This window comes from Xiphophorus couchianus, chromosome 11 (genome assembly GCF_001444195.1).
Source record: "Xiphophorus couchianus chromosome 11, X_couchianus-1.0, whole genome shotgun sequence".
Lineage (NCBI taxonomy): Eukaryota > Metazoa > Chordata > Actinopteri > Cyprinodontiformes > Poeciliidae > Xiphophorus > Xiphophorus couchianus.
In genome coordinates, this window is record NC_040238.1 from 7,914,382 (window position 1) to 7,934,224 (window position 19,843).

The 19,843-nt window shown below is 40.4% G+C and overlaps 1 protein-coding gene across 2 annotated transcripts in view; it reads left to right on the forward strand.

The window, feature by feature from the left end:
• Positions 1–19,843, forward strand: part of ppm1e (protein phosphatase, Mg2+/Mn2+ dependent, 1E) — a 52,210-nt gene that overhangs the window by 24,351 nt on the left and 8,016 nt on the right. For both annotated transcript variants that reach the window (XM_028030948.1, XM_028030947.1), the window contains exons 3-7: positions 9,118–9,239; positions 10,524–10,723; positions 14,126–14,314; positions 16,619–16,762; positions 18,532–18,625. In XM_028030948.1, coding sequence (XP_027886749.1) covers positions 9,118–9,239; positions 10,524–10,723; positions 14,126–14,314; positions 16,619–16,762; positions 18,532–18,625 — 749 coding nt within the window. The remainder of the gene's footprint in view (positions 1–9,117; positions 9,240–10,523; positions 10,724–14,125; positions 14,315–16,618; positions 16,763–18,531; positions 18,626–19,843) is intronic.

The window sequence follows — 19,843 nt, forward strand, 5'->3', positions numbered from 1 at the left end:
AGCTTCACAACCGCTTGCTTCTCATTCTACTCTAGTTTTATTTTGCTGGGACTTTGTCTAATTCAGTTAGTTGTTAAGGTTTGTTTGCTACTTTTTATTAGCTGTTATTAGTTACATATTGCTCAGTTTGAGTTTGTTCATACTAACAGGAAAAGGTCAAATATTGTGATTATGTAAAAATCGATTAGGTAACGAAAACTCTGACAATAGTCTCTGTTCTTTCAGCAAATGGTCTTTTTTGGAGTCTGGATGATTAATGATTAATCAATTACTAAATTAGTTGACAATTATTTCTATCATTGATTAATGAAATTATTGTTTCAGTCTTATTGTCGATTCCCGTTGCTAAATAAATGTTCAAATGGATCCGTAAACATCCATCATTACTGTTCTGTACCTGTAAATTTTATCTGCCATTATTTATCTATAATCCATTCCCTAACATTCTTGTATAATCTGTATAATCTGTGCATATAGCTCCCATATTTATATTTATACACAATATCTATATCTCTTGCTATAACCCCTTATAGTCCATACATACATAGTCTTGTACATCTGTAAATAAATATTTATATCTCGTAGAGCACTTCTGGATAGATGCAAACTACATCTCGTTGCTTGTACTTGTGACAGTGCAATGACAATAAAGCTGAATTCTATTCTATTCTATTCTGCTGTTCTCCTTCTCATTGCTACGCATGTAATAATCAGCATGAATAAATGTGCAAAAAAAAGATTTCAGCAAAAAAATCTGAGGCACATCGAGAGTCTAACAGATGAAATGATCCGTTTTATAATTAGCAGAAATGTTTCACAGGATTTCATTTAGTGGTGTCAGGGAAATGTTTTCTCTTTCTATTAGCAAAAATGTTTTAAAAATGTTTACATAATTATATGTGTTGGTCTACCTCAAAGTAACTAGTGGTGGGATTATTGTAATTATTACAGGGTCTCACATTTTAATCAAAGAAACATATTAACAGAAACATTTAGGTTTTCAATTCAAAACCCCTTTTTGCTGCTAAATTATTGAATAAAACTGGATCTGAGCTCAACGTCAGATATTTATACTTTTTAATATTCATCCATCAGTTTGGAGCAAAATGTTTCAGAAGGTCTGATCACTCAGAAAGCCACTGAAATGTGGGCTGTAGACGCTAACATTAGCATTAGCTGCTAGTGTGGATGCTAACATTGGGGTTAGCCACTACTGTGGACACTGACACTAGTTTAGCTGCTACCTGTTAGCATTCAGATGCTATTTTTTGGGTAGCACAGCTTTGCTGATATGCTAACTCCTTTTAGCACATCTTAAACACAACAGTAGTGCTTTCCAGCGTCCAATCAGATCGTTTGAAGCAGAAATTAACCCTTTGTGGGCTGAGAGAAGACGATTTGTCTCAGTTGCTCTTTCTGTGTCTGTTGTGCGTCGGATTTACGGGCGTACCAGAAACACAATACAAAGGTTCTGCTCCGGACTTTTGCTTGTGAATAAAAGAATGTAGTAATTGGGTTGAAATTTTAAGGCATTAAATTAATGAATGAATAAATTAATTAATCAAAATTAATGCGTTGACGTTTTTGGCCTGAGAATAACTTGTATAAGTTCATATGAATGCTTTTACAAGGCTTTATAGCAACATTTACAGGTAAACAGCAAAAGGAAAAATTCTAGACAAAATGATCTGAGATGGACTTTATGAAGCTTTATTAAATTTGGTAAAACATAAACTGAAAATTTGAGGAAATGGCTGGAAAATCTTCCTTCAAAACCTTTTGTTTAGTTTCATCCAAATGACTGAGCTGAAAACAAAGGAAACATGTTTGTGCTGCTGCTATTTATGATGCGTTTGTGTTGCTCTTCCTGTGGGTCTGCCATGTTTGTAGTTCTGTTTTCTCTGAAAACACCAGAGCAGTGGAGGGTCTGATCGCTCCAGCTGGTTTCCAGTTGAACCAGTCGGAGATTAAGCTCCCCTGTAATCCTCCTCTGCTCCACATGACCTCACTGTGATGTTGCGGCCTGCAAAGCCGCCATTGGAGCGCCGCGCCGTCTCCTTGGCGGCCGACGGCCAATCGGAGCAGTCGGCTCGGGCTCCGCCCCCCTGTGGTGAACCGGGGAACATGCAGCGTTTCTATGAATGGAAACATGGAGGAGTAATAAAAGAGTTTATATATTGATAAGACATCAGAATATTTTAGCAGATCTGCGTTTAAATGGAAATAATCTCACCCAGTTTATTTAATCCAGAGACTTTGTGTTTTAGCTCCAAATTGTCAGAATAAAATTTAACCCATAAAATGCCATTAATTATGACTACAGCTTATGAATATCATGTAGAGCCAGCTACAGTTAATGCCACTTTAACAGATCCTGAGAATCATCAGTTGTACATTTAATAATCAGTTTTGTGGATAAAAGTGTGTCATATTTTTTATTTATGCCGTTTAGTTTTTCTGCCTAATAATAAAAAACTTGATATCATATCAACAAAATGATTCAGACACAAATTCAACCAGGAAACATTTACATTGAAATTCTATTCTAATCTTAAAGTCGGTAAATTTATTGAAATAAATTGTATGGTGTATTTTTATCAGCCTGTGGTTCCGACTAACCCGGTTTAGTTTGGACAAAACTGAACTGGTTCTGGATAAAGTGACTGGAAATATTTGATCTTGTTGTCATGAATAACCCTCAACATAAAAAATGTAAAAATAAAATAAAAACATCATGACAGCGAAGCTTTTCCTCTGAACTGTGATGTTTGTCTCAGAATCAGAACACGGTATTTCGGAGCGGACGTTTCTTCAAGTGCAACTTTTCTCTAGAGATCGCCATGGTAACCGCGTTACGGGGGCAGATGCTCCGCTGCCAGCCCTTGACCCAGTTTGAGAATAAATTCAAGGACCTGACAGAACCAGAACTCCAACATCCGTCACTGCAGCTTGGCTCCAACTCTCCATCTAAATATAATAAATATTTAACATGTTTTAGTAACAGATTGTGCTCACAAAAACTCCTTAGATGAGTCAGAAAAGCAGCGCGGCGTTTTCCTGAGACTGGACACGGTGACGGTGGTCTGCATCCAAAACCAGAACCTAACATGAAGAAGCAGCTTTCAGCGTCTATGCACCACAGATCTGGAACAAACTTCAAGAAAACTGCAGAGCAGCCGAAACCCTAAGCTCCTTTAGACCCAAAATGAACCGTTAGCTTGGAGCTGATTAGATTCATAATGAATGAAATATTGATCAATCCCTTTATAATTGGATAGATAAAGGGGCGGAGCTACAGGGGCGGAGCTAACAGGTGGCTCTAAAGGGGCGGGGCTACAGGGGCGGAGCTAACAGGCAGCTATAAAGGGGCGGAGTTACAGGGGCGGGGCTAATTGGGCGGAGCTGCCACCCTGATAGAAAACCTTCTCTCTCTTGTCGCCGCCCTGTTGGCGATGATGAATTCTACAAATAATTATGGCCAATCAGACATTAAGAACATGAAACTCTTTTTTCCTACAATATTGAATGCATCACACTGTAAGCTGCCGTTCTGACTGTAGCAGCTCTGATATATTACTGAATATATTGACATAATTACGTTACTGGAGTCTTATGTTACAAAGTTTTGCTATAATTATTTTGACTAAATATGAAACAGTTTCATGTTTCTCAGTGAAGCCGACACAAACTGAAACAGTTTTCAGTTTTTCTTCACTGGTTTTATTTTCCTTTAGCTACGACAAACTGGAATTTAATAAGTTCAATAAAACGACAAAAACTGGATTAATTCCCTCGTTTGTTCGTAGAACGCGGCAATATTCATAACAATAATCAAGTGGAATCAAATGTTTCATTAACAGTAGTAGACATAGTTTAACTTTTTAAAATATTGATTCCAATAGCTGCAATTATGTAAAATTAAATTGTTGATGAATATGAAAGATAAATTTGTTCTCTCATCTTAACAGAAGTGGCAGAAACCAAACGGTTTATCGATTTATTTTTCAGTTTTAATTTAAACCACATTTAATAGAAATTGGATAATAAACGAATATTTGCACCAGCAGTGACTGTTGAACGTCCATCAGTCCTTCCCCTGTCAATTATTGGTTTATTTCAAATTAAAAATACTTTATTGATCCCAAAGCGAAATTAAATAATTCTTAAATAAGTCACTATTAATTTTAGCAGAATAAAGAGAGAATAAAAAGAAATGTAAAAGATAACAGACATCTTATCCAAGAAGTTGGACCTGGACCGGCGCTGACCCGCTCAGAGGAAACGATGAAAATGTGGATTAATGAGATTCAAACTATTAGAAGTGATTAGTTTATGGATTTACTGAAAAGGTTTAACTTTCCTGGTCAGAATTACAGCTTCAGTTGGAATTAATGTTGTTTTTCCGCCTGAGAATTTTGAAAATTTATTGACTTAGACTTAGACTGACTTTATTGTCATTTTTCATGCACAGGTTGTATACAGAACGGAATTTCGTTGCATACGGCTCAGGACAATGTTTGAGGTTCCAATGTTGTGAGGTTACGCCAGAATAAAATAAAATACAGTATAAAATCTAAATATAAAATATAAAGTGCAGGACTGACAGTAAAATGGAAGTTATTTAGCTCTGTACATGTGCAAGGTATAAAGTGGAGACCAGATTTTGAGTGCAGTCCAGTTAAGAGTTCAACAGTCTGATGGCAAGTGGGAAAAAGCTGTTTCAGAACCTGGTGGACCTGCACCGGATGCTGCAGAACCTGTTTCCAGAGGGCAGCAGGGAGAACAGTCCATGGTGGGGGTGTGAGGGGTCACTGATGATGTTTCGGCCTCGGGACACGCAGCGCTGGGATGAAATGTCCTGAATGGAGGGAAGGGGGGCCCCGATGATCCTCTCTGCTGTCCGCACCACTCTCCTCACGTTCTTCCAGTCGGAGGCGCTGCAGCCTCCACACCACACAGAGAGGCAGCTGGTCAGAATGCTCTCTATGGTGCTTCTGTAGAACGTCTTGAGGATGGGCGGGGGCAGGTGTGCTCTTCTCATCCTCCGCAGGAAATACAAACGTTTCTGTGCCCTCTTGACCAGAGACGTGGTGTTCACAGTCCAGGTGAGGTCGTTAGTGATGTGCAGCCCCAGGAATTTGGTGCTGCTGACCACCTCCACAGCCGAGCTGTTGATGAGCAGTGGAGCGTGGCTGGGCCGGTTCTTCCTGAAGTCGACGATCATCTCCTTCGTCTTGTCAACGTTCAGGATCAGGCTGTTGTCTCTGCACCAGTCCACCAGCTGCTCCACCTCCTCTCTGTAGTCCAGGTCGTTGTCGTCTCTGATGAGGCCCACCACCGTTGTGTCGTCCGCGAACTTCACGATGTGGTTGGTGGCGAACCTGGGGACGCAGTCGTGTGTCATCATAGTGAACAGCAGAGGGCTCAGGACGCAGCCCTGAGGGGAGCCTGTGCTGAGGGTGATGACATCGGAGGTGTGTTGTCCGATCCGGACTGACTGAGGTCTGTCGGTGAGGAAGTCTAGCAGCCAGTTGCGCAGGGGGGAGAAGAATGAGAATTGAGAATTGAGCTCCGAGAAGAACGAGAAGCCACCATAACTCTAGAAATATGCTGAAATTGCTGCAGATCATATCTAGAAAATAATCAAACCACAGTTAGATGTTTGTTTACTGCCTGTTTTTCATACATTGTTTGAAGAAGATTGTCATAACCTCTAATAATATGAGAGATGTACATGTTTTTTCAATATTTGTCCGAATTTATTTTTCTAAATATTTAATTTCCTTGGATATGAACCCATAACGGTTTGATGAAATGTATTGATTGATTGATTGATTGGTGAGCTGTGTTCCAGCGGTTGGACAGGATTCTGATGCAGATGATACTTGACCCACATTTACAGTATTATGTCATTCAAACAAATCCTGATATTGAGAAACAATAGGATATTAGGAAATGATCAGTTTTCTTTTTTTTCTATTTGTTTTTCATCACCGTCTATTTGTGGCTCTAGTGTCCCTTTTTCAAAGTAGGCTGACAGAAAAGGGGAAGACATGCGGTAAACGTCGTCGGGTCCGGGAGTCGAACCCGCGACGGCCGTGTCGAGGCCATGTTGCCCCTCCGCCACCACGGCAGTTTTTTGTTAATATTGGATCTCTGTTCAGGTGAAAACTGACTTCTGCTTCATATTTTGATAAAATGATGGAGCTGCAAAGACAAATAGGGTTTGATGATTTTACTAAAAGTTTGAGGATCATGAATAATAATAACTGCAATAAAGTGCAGAAAGTACATCACTAATAATTGGTTCATTCAGTCTGTGAGGAAATGACTAAATGACTTTTAGATACTTCTAACCTTTTCATGCATGAATTATGATCCTTTGTGTCAGGATTTTTTCTAATTTTTTTTATTTTCTTAAGGCATAAAAAAGGTTGGAAAAAAATTTAGTAAACGTTTTATTAATTAGATTTTTTTTAGATGATCAATTGTAATTTTCTCCAAATACAAAGTTGTTATTTGAAAAACACATCAGTAGCTTTGTTCTTTAAGGGTTACCTGATGTCACAATAGTTTTAGAGTCATCTACAGTAGAAGGAGGGATCTGGTCGGTCGGCATGCTTTTTTGTCTGTCGGCCATATTGGATTTAACAAAAATAATTTCTTGCATTTGCAGCTGATGGTCAGTAGTTGATGGTGTATTTTACGATGCATTAGTATCCACTTCAGTGATCTGTGTGCTTTTATAACATAAAAATCCACAAGAAGCAGAAGAAAATGGCTTTTCGATAGTGACCACTATGCATGAAAGGGTTCATTATTTCTGTCAGTTAATCGTCAGGTTATTTGTAGTTGCTGTAGTTTCCATGGAAATAAAAACATTTCCTGGAACTACTTCAGGGTTAAACTTTTTCAAACGCTGTAATGTGTTGACAGAAAGAGAGGAGCAGGAACTCTGATTAGCTGCTAGTTTAGCCGCTAGTTTCATATTGAGCTTCTCTTAGTTTCAGTAGCTGTTTGTTTGACTTCAAGTTATTAAATAGGAGGAGTTGTCTTAAAATTCAGTCAGTTAGCTTCACTTTGTGTTCCTGTTAGCTTCACTTTGTGCTGCTGTTAGCTTCACTTTGTGTTCCTGTTAGCTTCACTTTGTGCTGCTGTTAGCTTCACTTTGTGTTCCTGTTAGCTTCACTTTGTGTTCCTGTTAGCTTCACTTTGTGCTGCTGTTAGCTTCACTTTGCGTTCCTGTTAGCTTCACTTTGTGTTCCTGTTAGCTTCACTTTGTGTTCCTGTTAGCTTCACTTTGTGCTGCTGTTAGCTTCACTTTGTGTTCCTGTTAGCTTCACTTTGTGTTCCTGTTAGCTTCACTTTGTGCTGCTGTTAGCTTCACTTTGCGTTCCTGTTAGCTTCACTTTGTGTTCCTGTTAGCTTCACTTTGTGTTCCTGTTAGCTTCACTTTGTGCTGCTGTTAGCTTCACTTTGTGTTCCTGTTAGCTTAACTGCATGGTGCTGCTAGCATAGCTTGTCTATAAATATTTAATTTCACTCTGAGCAAATGTTAGCTTCACTCGGTAGTTTATATCTTGACTTCAAATAGCTGTTAGCTTGAGTCTGAGTCATACATGAACATTTCTATCACATGTTTCAAAATACAATCAGTCTGATGTTTATCAGCTTCAGGTATGTTGTAAATGCTCTGGACTTTCTCCACTCAAGCTCATACTAATAAATAAATATTTATTTATGCTAATGTTTACGTCTGACCTTCCTGTCTTATTTAAAAGCGTCTGCGTATTTGAACGATTCCAGCGTTATGGATGAAATGAGCTCATTCGCTCGTCTCTGTTGGCAGAAACATGCAGGCTTGAGTTCCTCACAGATGTTGAGGCTTAGCGCTGTGAGAGTTTTCATTAATTAAACTCGTGATGCATGAGCCTCTGAAGGCCTTTCACACTGGATGCAGCAGAATTACAAAGTGTTGTGCTCAGAAAAAACATGTTCATTTATTATTTGGAAATTAAATGCAATGCAGCCTTTGAGGATTCTGCTGGCCTGCTAGGTTTCAATTAATATGAACCAGAATGAACTGAAGAGGAAGTGCTGATTAAAGGTTTCCTGTTGAGGGCAATGTGGCTTATTCCCACTATGAGGCCGTTAATCTACCAACATTTGCCTCCAGAGTGAGTCTGTTGCCAGAAATGTTGCTCTTTGCTTTGAAACGTCTGGTTCCTCTCCATGCCTGTCCAGTCTTTGTGACAGAAACATTTCCAAGCAACTGAATTTGTTGTGGCAATCTGCCCAGGGTGTTCCCCGCAGTCCTGCAAAGACGAGCCGGTTCAGGCAATTATTGGACAGAAGAATTCATTTGACTTTTTTGTAAATGAAATATGTAGGAGATTTCCTTCAGGCAGCTGATCAACATGATGCAGCAATAGGTGGAGGAGGGGCAGCTCTATGTAAAAAAGATTCCAGGAAAATTTTCTCTAGCATCTTATTAACATGGCTATAGACCAAAACATGTCGGAAAATATTTGAGGTTTTGATAATCTTGTGTTTGGTAACTGGAACCGGCTGATATTAAAGTAGTTTCATGTTTTGTCTATTTCATTTTTTTTTTAGTTTTATTGGAGTGTAAATATTAACGTCCAAAATAAATCGATGGCATCCGGCAACAAGCCAGTTGCCAATAATTGTTTATGAGCTGAACCAAGCAGCTCAAGGAAACAGAAGTTTGCAGTTTTATCGTTGCTATAGCAACAAGGCCATACTAACTTTGTTCCACAGTTTTAACCATTTTTATGAGTTTAAGGACTTGAGATCTGATGCGATTTATCTGCCTGGTTTTAGTCAGAACGGCAGCAGCAGCTGGAGAACGTCGATTTGTCCAGTTATTGATCAATCATTGACTAAATTAGTTGATGATTATTTCAATAATCAATTAATGTGATTAATGGTTTCAGCCTAGATTGAAGGTAAATGGATTCCACATTCTGACCCGATCAATACCGCACCAATAAACTCCATTGATTGATTGATTGGTTGATGGATTTATAAATGTATTGATTGATTGATTGATTATTGATTGATTGAGGGATTGATTACCAACCTGTCTCTCCACAGTAACTGCCCCTGCTCGCTGGCGGCCGCTCTGGCCCGCGCCACCGCAGACAGCCTGCTCCAGTCCGATCTGCCCATCCAGAACCTCAACAAGGCCGTAGAAGACGGCGCCGACCCGTTGCCACGTGAGTCGCCGGGGAATCGCTCTCTCAAACAAATTAGGTCTCCCTCTCAGTTCGTCCCTCACACTCAGCCACGAACCTCCAGGGCCGCGTCCCACTTCTCCTCTCTGGGTGCATTAAGAGGGATTTGACCACTAGAGGGCGATAGGACGTTCAGTCACAGCTGGACGCCGCGGCATCGTGAAACGGCGTCCCTCGTTTATAGATCAGCGAATATTTTACTCACATTAATGTATTAATCTGTTTTGTTTCTCTTACGTAATCTTCAAAATGAAAAACAAACTATTATGCAATGTTAACATTTTGAAGTTTTGGTTCTTTGTTCTCTCTGTTGTCGCAAACAGTTAAAAATAAATGTTGCTTCCTTCCAAGCAGAAACTTCAGATTTTCATTCAAATTGAATGCAAAAAAACAACAGAAAATAAATAATAAAGAATTAATATGTGGATATTAAGAACAAATCTGCAACTAATGACGTATTTATTTGTTTGCTGCTTCCTTTATGCTGATGAATAAAAATCACATTTTATTGATTAATCAAATTTTCTGTTTGAAGATTTAATTTGTGGAAAATGTGGATTTTTTTCATAGTTCAGTCACATCTGGTTTACGACTTCTATTTATTTTGACATTGAATTCAGGTTATATTTAATATTATTTGTTAATTTAGATGTTTAAGTAGGTTCAAGCAGTTCCAACACAATCATTTTTCCCTGTGATGAAAAGGAGCAGAGCCATTGGCCAAAACGTTTTAAAATGATCCAACAAACGGGTCAAAAGTGTTTTTGCTGTAAAGTCTGGAGTCTTCAGACTAGTAAATTATTGTGCACAGTCTCATTTTTGCAAAATTAATTATTTTAGAGAGCGCACATGTAAATAATAGATGTGTCATAGATGTGCATTTTGATTATTTGCCAATAATCAAAATGCGATTATTGGCTCCTTTGCTGCAAACGCCTCAAACTAAACGGCCTCCATGGAGACCCAAAGATGCCAAAAAGCAACAACTGTCGATGTTTTCTTTCTCTCTGCCTGCTTTTCAGGCACGGGAGACTCGTTTGGAAACTCGTCCTGCTTCGTTTATCACAGCTCCACTAAAATACACAAAATAAAACTACTAAAAACAGAATGTAGAATGAAGACTTAATAAAATAACTGAACAGCATTCACACTCTTTGTTTAAAGAGTTTTAAATTTGTTCATGGCAATAAAATCTTAAGTGCTTTTTAATGTCTTTTGCAAGTGAGGAGAAAAACTTTCTCCTGACTGGTTGTGCGTTGGTTGCAGAGATGGAGTCGGTGAAGATGGCGCGGTTGGTTTTTAACAGACTGTTTGAGATTTGCTGCCTGTGGCAGAAGGAGCTGCCGTTCCGCCGCCGCCCGCAGCCGTACTACGAAACGTCCATCCACGCCATCAAGAACATGAGGCGCAAGATGGAGGACAAGCACGTCATCATCCCCGACTTCAACACACTCTTCAACATTCAGGTAAAATTGATTTACACCAGTTCATTTTCTTAGTCATTTTTAGAGGATATTTATTTATCAGATGTTATAAGCTGCTAAAATGTTAGTTGTTAGTTTTGTCTGGATTCAGCTGTGCTGCACTAAAACTAGAGAAACATAAATAACAATAAAAACCACAAACTGATCAGAGCAAAAACTAAATGAAAACCAAAACATTTCTCTGAACAAACTTGTTTTTTAGACAGTTTTACAAAGAAGCCAAGACATTTTTAATAAACAATAATCAATCATCCATGCAGGAAATTTAATCCATTTTGATTTTTCCCGCCAACAGATTTGTTTGTTTTTCACTTGGATTTTAAAAGAAAACATGAAATAACTGATCTTGTTGAATTTTTTTTTTCATCAGACCTGAGCTCTACATTTTGATTTTCTAACTGGAAATATAAATATTCACCAAACAAACATGCAGATATTTGTTTGCATGAAGGAAAAAAGAAAGAGCCACGATATGAAATCAGGTGTTGATCTGAGCAGCACTTTAGCAAGGCCAGTCGCTCCATGTAGCATTTCTACAGAGCTGCAGCTCTATCCTCCTGGGAACCGAAGAAAAAAAGTGTGTTCCAATTTCTTTTTTTGTGTGATTTCCTATCTAGTTGGGCCTAAAAAAACACCTTACAATTAAAATTTTTTTAAACATATTTTTATTTTTAATTTCACAGCATGTCCACTGTAATGGACAACAGGATGATTTTAGTGTGAAAATACAACTGAATTTAGAAAATGAGCAGATTATGGATTTAGAGTGATATTAACAAAAGAATAAATTTAATTTGATCAAAAAACTAAATTCTTTATCACTCTTGGTTGTTTTCTGTTGCTTATTGCTTGCACGGACAATAGTTGCCTGTGTATTTAGTTTAACATTGGACGTAAGCAGTTCTACAGTTCTTCTTTTGGATATTTTAGCGGTGATAATCCTGGAAGCACGTTTTCCTTTTGGTGATGCAGAGAAACATCTTGCATTTGGTACACCTCATGTATGTCTTGCCATTGCAGCCCTTATTCCTGCATCTTTCTGCATGCTTGATATCCACCATCTCTGGCATGTGCCTGGCCCCTAGTCTGCGTACAGAGGGCTCTGGTTGAGGGATCCTTGTTTTGGTTGGTGGCTGATACTCTTCTTCACTGTCTTCACTGCTGTCATCAATTGAAGGACTATCCAACAGCTCTTCAGCCAGGTGCAATTTGAAGTCCAGATACTGTTGGGTGTTCTTAGATGATCGATTAATCGCTTTACTGTCAGACTTGTATTGGATCCAAGCGTTTGTAATGGCAACATCAAAGAAATGAGCGATCACACGTGATGTCCATTTCTTGGTCCTGGTTGACATGCGATAAAAGCTCAGCATTCGGTCACACAGGTCTACGCCACCCATGTTGTCATTGTATTCTCTGATCACTGCTGGTCGTCGCACCTGGACATGAGCCTTTTCTTTGTTGGACCATCTGCTACAGATATCTTCTGGATCTTTCCCATACACAGTGGAAGCCATCAACACTGGTTTATTGTCAAACCATTTAGTGATTGCCAGCTCAGGCCTCCTCCGGACCACCGTCACTGATGCTCCTCTCCCTTCTTTTCGCAACTGCTTATCTTCTGGTAGCTGGCATGGCTTTGGTACTCGGTTCCTCATTATTGTTCCAGTTGCTGGAAGACCCTTTGCAAGCAAAGCATCCATGAGATTGATTGTTGTGAAGTATCGATCAAAGAATACACAGGTTCCTGTGGGAAGAGATTCAACCAATCGCAAGACTGCTGCAGCTCCAACTCCCAACCTTTGGCCCCTGAACGTATTCTTCCCTTGATACACCTCAAAATCCAGCACCAGACCATTTGGAGAGGCAAGGACAAAGACCTTTAGGCCAGTAGGGTTTGGCTTGCCTGGGACATATTGCCTGACTGGACAGCGGCCTGTGAAAGGGATGATTTGCTCATCAATGCAGACCTTGTTATACCTTGGAAGTCTGAGACAACCTTGCCTCACACGGTCAACCAATGGTCTGACTCTCCAAAGAATGTCTGACTCCTTTGTCTCTTCTGTTACATCCAGATCATCAACAATCTTGAGTGAGCTTCTCAGCTTGTAGAACCTATCCCTTGTCATTTTCCTGCTAATAACTGGCACTTTAGTTTTTTTAGCCCAAAACATTTTAACTCTGGGATAGCCAAGGCAGGCCATGTGTACTGATATGCCAAAGAAAATCTTGATTTCTTGAGCAGTAGTATTTAATGACACTCCTGTAGTTTGCAGCTGTCTTTGATTTGTAAAAGCTGCCAAATCTTCAAAGATTTTGTCGTCGATGTACTGCGAAAAGTATTGGATTGGACTCCAGTGTTCTCGGATTTTAGGGTCATTTTGACAGACAGGACGCCCAGGTAGCACAGGTGTGAATCTATTATGATGGATGGAAAAAAAACACAAATAAGTACTAAAATACTAAATACTAATACAGCAATAATCTAATATGATAATAGAATTGGATACATTAGCCTAGAACTAAATAAAACATACAAGGTAGTCCTGGCCCACAAAGCACGACGACTTTCCTGCTCCCTTTCTGGCTCTGAGTCTGTCTCCTCATATACTCCTGCATCTTCTTCCTCTCCTTCTTCACCTACTTCTTCTTCACCATCTTCTCCTGTCCCAGGCTGATACTCATCCTCATCCTCATCTGACAGCTCCAAATCTGAATCTCCCTCTACTATTCGGTATAAAATCCTCTCTGCTTCACTTCTTTCTCCTACAACAATGTTGACTCATTAGATATATTAAAATGGTCCTGGTGTCCACTACAATTGACATTCATAAAAGGACTGATATTTCAAAACAGAAATAATTAAACTGTTTTCTGAGATAAAAATATTATTATTGACATGTTAATAAACAAGACTATATATAATTATCATGGTAAAAATAGCAATAGATAAAGAATAATTTGCTTACCTTTCCTCTTTCCATAAAATGTGGTTGTTGGTATGCCAGCCATTTTGATTGAAAAGAAAAAGTGAGTTCCCAGCATGCAAACCTATCACATGACACATCACTGGAAAGCCCAGGATGTCCTCTAAAGAGTACTGCAGGGCTTGATAGGGTAACTCAAAATAGTAAAAGAAAATACAGGTGAACAAAATGTCCACTATAAAGGACACAAATGAATGGGCTGGGTCTCAGGAGGCTATAGAAATGCTATGCCCTAACCACCAGGAGTCTGTAGAGGCTATTTTAAGATCAGGGTCTATAGGTGCCGCGGTATTAAAGCTGCAGGTCAGCATGGCGTCTTCCTCTGCTGCTGCTTTTCCCACAGTGAGAAACTCATTGACTGAATGTCAGAGCTGAAGCTTTTCTGTTTGTCTCCCAGGATCAAGAGGAACAGGCGTTCTTTGCTGTGTTTGACGGACACGGCGGCGTGGATGCAGCTATTTATGCCGCCAACCACCTTCATGTCAACCTGTTCCACCAGGAATCCTTCAGCCAGGATCCCAGCGACGCTCTGTGCCGCGCCTTCAAGCTGACGGACGAGCGCTTCGTGAAGAAAGCCTCACGAGAAGTACCCCCACCCTGACCTTTAACCCTGACCCGTCCTCCGTCAGAACCCTGTCTGGTTTTACTCACAATGACGTTTTTATTTTTTACAGTGTTTTCTCATCTGCAACCAACGATTATTTTTGTAATTAATTGGATAAAAATGGGCACATTGGGCAGATTTTTCATTCCAATGTTTTTCTTCAATATTAGAAATACACTGCTCAAAAAAATAAAGGGAACACTTAAACAACACAATATAACTCCAAGTAAATCAAACTTCTGTGAAATCAAACTGTCCACTTAGGAAGCAACACTGATTGACAATCAATTTCACCTGCTGTTGTGCAAATGGAATAGACAACAGGTGGAAATTATTGGCAATTAGCAAGACACACTCAATAAAGGAGTGGTTCTGCAGTTGGGACCACAGACCACTTCTCAGTACCTATGCTGTCTGGCTGATGTTTTGGTCAGTTTTGAATGTTGGTGGTGCTTTCACACTCGTGGTAGCATGAGACGGACTCCACAACCCACACAAGTGGCTCAGGTAGTGCAGCTCATCCAGGATGGCACATCAATGCGAGCTGTGGCAAGAAGGTTTGCTGTGTCTGTCAGCGTAGTGTCCAGAGGCTGGAGGTGCTACCAGGAGACAGGTCAGTACACCAGGAGACGTGGAGGAGGCCATAGGAGGGCAACAACCCAGCAGCAGGACCGCTACCTCTGCCTTTGTGCAAGAAGGAACAGGAGGAGCACTGCCAGAGCCCTGCAAAATGACCTCCAGCAGGCCACAAATGTGCATGTGTCTGCACAAACGGTTAGAAACCGACTCCATGAGGATGGTATGAGGGCCCGACGTCCACAGATGGGGGTTGTGCTCACAGCCCAACACCGTGCAGGACCCTTGGCATTTGCCAGAGAACACCAGGATTGGCAAATTCGCCACTGGCGCCTTGTGCTCTTCACAGATGAAAGCAGGTTCACACTGAGTACATGTGACAGACGTGACAGAGTCTGGAGACGCCGTGGAGAGCGGTCTGCTGCCTGCAACATCCTTCAGCATGACCGGTTTGGCAGTGGGTCAGTAGTGGTGTGGGGTGGCATTTCTTTGGAGGGCCGCACAGCCCTCCATGTGCTCACCAGAGGTAGCCTGACTACCATTAGGTACCGAGATGAGATCCTCAGACCCCTTGTGAGACCATATGCTGGTGCGGTTGGCCCTGGGTTCCTCCTAATGCAGGACAATGCTAGACCTCATGTGGCTGGAGTGTGTCAGCAGTTCCTGCAAGATGAATGCATTGAAGCTATGGACTGGCCAGCCCGTTCCCCAGACCTGAATCCGATTGAGCACATCTGGGACATCATGTCTCGCTCCATCCACCAACGTCACGTTGCACCACAGACTGTCCAGGAGTTGGCGGATGCTTTAGTCCAGGTCTGGGAGGAGATCCCTCAGGAGACCATCCGCCACCTCATCAGGAGCATGCCCAGGCGTTGTAGGGAGGTCATACAGGCACGTGGAGGCCACACACAATACTGAGCCTCATTTTGACTTGTTTTAAGGACATTACATTAAAGTTGGATCAGCGTGTAGTGTTATTTCACTTTAATTTTGTGTGTGGCTCCAAATCCAGGCCTCCATTGGTTAATAAATTTGATTTCCATTGATGATTTTTGTGTGATTTTGTTGTCAGCACATTCAACTTTGTACAGAACAAAGTATTCAATGAGAATATTTCTTTCATTCAGATCTAGGATGTGTTATTTGAGTGTTCCCTTTATTTTTTTGAGCAGTGTACATTAAAAGATGCAAATAAGAAACGATTTTTTAATGAAAAAATGAACATTTTATTACCTAAAATGCAACGACAGCTTTTGATCATTTATAGCAAACGATGAATCTGCAGCTTAAAATCCTCCAAACATGAGAAAAGTTCAACATGCTGCATTTATGACCTGGGGATTATTTTTTTAATAATTAGATAGATTAATAAATTGATTTTCTTTAACAGAATTTGAACTTGGTGAAGCTAAAACTGATCCTAAAGTTCTGGATAAGGAATATTTACAAAGAAGGTTTTTCAACTTGAATACAAAATGCATATATTGTTTCTACAGTTTTGGTTTAATAACTGCTGAGTTTTTTCTTTCCACTCCAGTTTATTAATGGATAGCAAATTAGTTGACAATCGATTTATCGTGATTAATTTGATTAATCGTTTCAGCCCTGGTTTTGAATGTGTCCTGTTTTACTGCTTACATTTATTGGCTAGAGATGATTAAGTCATAATTCGGTTGCAAACCCAGTTCTCCCATGTGTCTGCGGCAGCACCTGCGCTGTGGAACCACCGGGGTGGTGACGTTCCTGCGAGGCCGGACGCTGCATGTCGCCTGGCTGGGAGACTCCCAGGTGATCCTGGTGCGGCGAGGGCAGGTGGTGGAGCTGATGAAGCCACACAAACCAGACAGAGAGGTGACGCACGTCTCTTCCTTCACAGAACAAGCAAATCGGTTTTCTGTAAACTTAGCAAAGAGCCGCTGCTAAAAGAAAATGTCCAGTGGTTGTCAGGGGAAAGTCAGTCATGAATGGTAAAATAATGTCTGGGAACTCAGATAAGTTGGAACCTAAGATGCAAAATTCACTTCTTCCATGTTTTTGTTTCTCCATTTTGGGTTTTAAAAAAACTCTCAGATGTTCTTTGGCAAAAAGTTTGTTTTGGTGTCTGGAAAATGAAACGGATCAAAAACTTTCCATTGTTAAGTCAAATGCCGTTACCTAGCAACCACAGCTGATCTCCAGCCCCGTTACCTAGCAACCTAGTTTAGGCCTGATCTCCAGCGGTTGGTCAGCTGGTTTTCCCGCTGTACAACGGCTGCTGGAAAAGACCCTGAGAGTTTAGTTGTTGACTTGCTGCATTGTGGTTGATTGTGCAGGAGGCTCCATTGATGCTTTTCAAAGACGTATGGTTGTATAATTGTGCATCTGTTGGGAGTGTAAACGTTGATTTGGGGGCGTGGCCAGCAGCAGCTTGTCTGGATTTAAAGGAACAGAGACGCTAAAACAGCTCAGACTGAAACCTGATTATCTAAGAATAATTTAGTCTAAAAATATAATGAACGGGTTTTGAATAGGCCATAGACCAGGGGTGGGCAATCCTGGTCCTCGAGGGCCGGTCTCCTGCAACTTTTAGATGCATCTCTACTCCAACACACCTGAGTCAAATAATGAGGTCATTAACAGGACTCTGGAGAACTTGACTGCACTTAAGAGGTGATTCAACTATTGGATTCAAGTGTGTTGGACCAGGGAGACATATAAGAGTTGCAGGACACCGGCCCTCGAGGACCAGGATTGCCCACCCCTGCCATAGACAGATCCTGACCTGTTCAAAGACACATAATTGTTCATCTTTTTCTCAGTTTTTATATTCCAGTTTTTATATTTGGGATCTGGTTGAAGTTTCTGAACCTTAAATAGAATGACATTCAGCATCTGGCTGGTTCAGTTTGCATTATACTGCCTTATTTTTAACAGCATATTGGCAGCAGAGCTTTCCTCTAGTTCTGTTCTTAGTGCTCAGTATCATGAGGCAGCTGTTGGGTTTTGGGTTATGGTCACAATAAATCGGCCAAAAAAATATGAATCTGATCCTATCCAACAATCATGTTTTCCTCCATAAAGGTCTGAAAAGCAGCTGCTGCTCCTGTTGCTGTGCTGGGAGAAACAGTTGGTAAACAGTCAGCTCACTGTTTACCGACCATGAAAACGCCACCAGGTTCTATAGAAACTATCCTACAGAAGTGTTACACTGTTAGCTTGGTCAGCTGAACAAATTCTTTTAGATATTTTATGGAAATAAATAATGTTTAGAAATATGTTCTCAGCTAATGCCTATAAAATAACCTGTGAAAACAAACATAAATTTGAAGTAACATGGCTTCCAGGTTTTGTCTTAAAGTTTAAGTTATTTGCAAAACTGTCCAGATATCTAGAATAAAAAATAATTCTTTTTCAGCCCCATTGTTCTTGATTTTGAAACGTCTATCATCGAGGTTTTCTTGGCATCTTTCCATTTTAAAAATTGCACTTTGTGTTTTCAGTCCAGAAACAGAAGCGCTCTTTGACCCCAACCCAAAAAACATCAATGTTTTGAGTGGACCGTTCCTTTAAGTGCATAAGGAGGCAGATGGAGAAATCGCAGATTGACGTTCTGCAGATGATGAGCATCTCTTTGTTTGCAGGACGAGAAGCAGAGGATCGAGGCTTTGGGAGGATGTGTGATTTGGTTTGGCACATGGAGAGTCAACGGGAGTCTGTCTGTATCCAGAGCAATAGGTACAGTAAAGTTCCTGCAGTGCATTGTGGGAAGGCAATACTCTTCACCTCAAATGTCAAAGTACAAATAAGAAAACTGTCAGGAAGCAGTAGCAGACTTTGCTGCCTTCAGTCTAACCCTAAACTTGATTTAAAGATTTGCAGTTAAACTGAAATTAGGCCTGTCACGATAACAAATTTTGCTGAGCGATTGTCTCAAAAATTATTGCAATAAACGATAATATTGTTTGAAGACCATTTTAAGCTGATTTAATGGTAATGACATAATAATGCAAGCGACATCCTGTCAAAAATAGACACACTATATTTTCAAAAGAACATTTAACACTGAGTCTGCTAAACAACACAACCAAAACCAAAAATAAAATGGACTCTCATTAACAAAAAATACAGTTGAATAAAAACTAAACAACATCAAACCAAAGCGGAAATAAAAAAAGAGTGCAGATTATGAAGTCTGTAAACGATCTGACCCTTCAATAATCATTATATTCAGATATCTGATACCCTTATCCAATAGTTCACTACTCCTTCAATCCCAGTTCAAACAAGATATTTTTTTGCCCAGATTTTACCCTCATGGCAATCTTTGAACGACCAACGTTCTAAGATTGTCGCTTGCATCCTCCTGTGGTGTGTTCCCACTGATCGGGTCCAGTCGGTGGAGCGTCGTGGCCGCTCCGATCTAAATCATTCATATTCAACCTGTTGGATTGTCTTAGTCAGTTAATCACTGCAGCGTTTGGGCTTTTCCCCGACTGGGAGCGAGAAGGCAGCCCATTGAATGTGACAGGTAGCCAACTCTTCCTCCCAGCTTTCTGAGGGGAAACACGGAGGGGAATCCCAAACAGCTAGCGCAAAGTCCAGTGGAGATGATATGTGGAAACAACATTAATGTTTATTCAACATTTTGTGAGAGAAATATCCACAGAAATGACCAGGAGAGCAATTAGAGTGGAATTGCTACCGAAGTCTTATCCAACCGTTTTTCTTTTTGTTGCATCTTTTATCGCTTAAAATAAGCTCACTAACTATCGCTATTGCTTCCATGTTTGTTCACTCTAAATTCATGTGTGATATAGTGGGTTTTGACAGGATTTTCTGTCTGAAATCTGAATGTCGGTGAGAGAAATCGGTTCTTGTGGTGTGTTGCTCTTGCCGTGTGGATGGACACACGGCCCGGTCGAACCCGATACACCTACGATTTTTGTCGGCTAG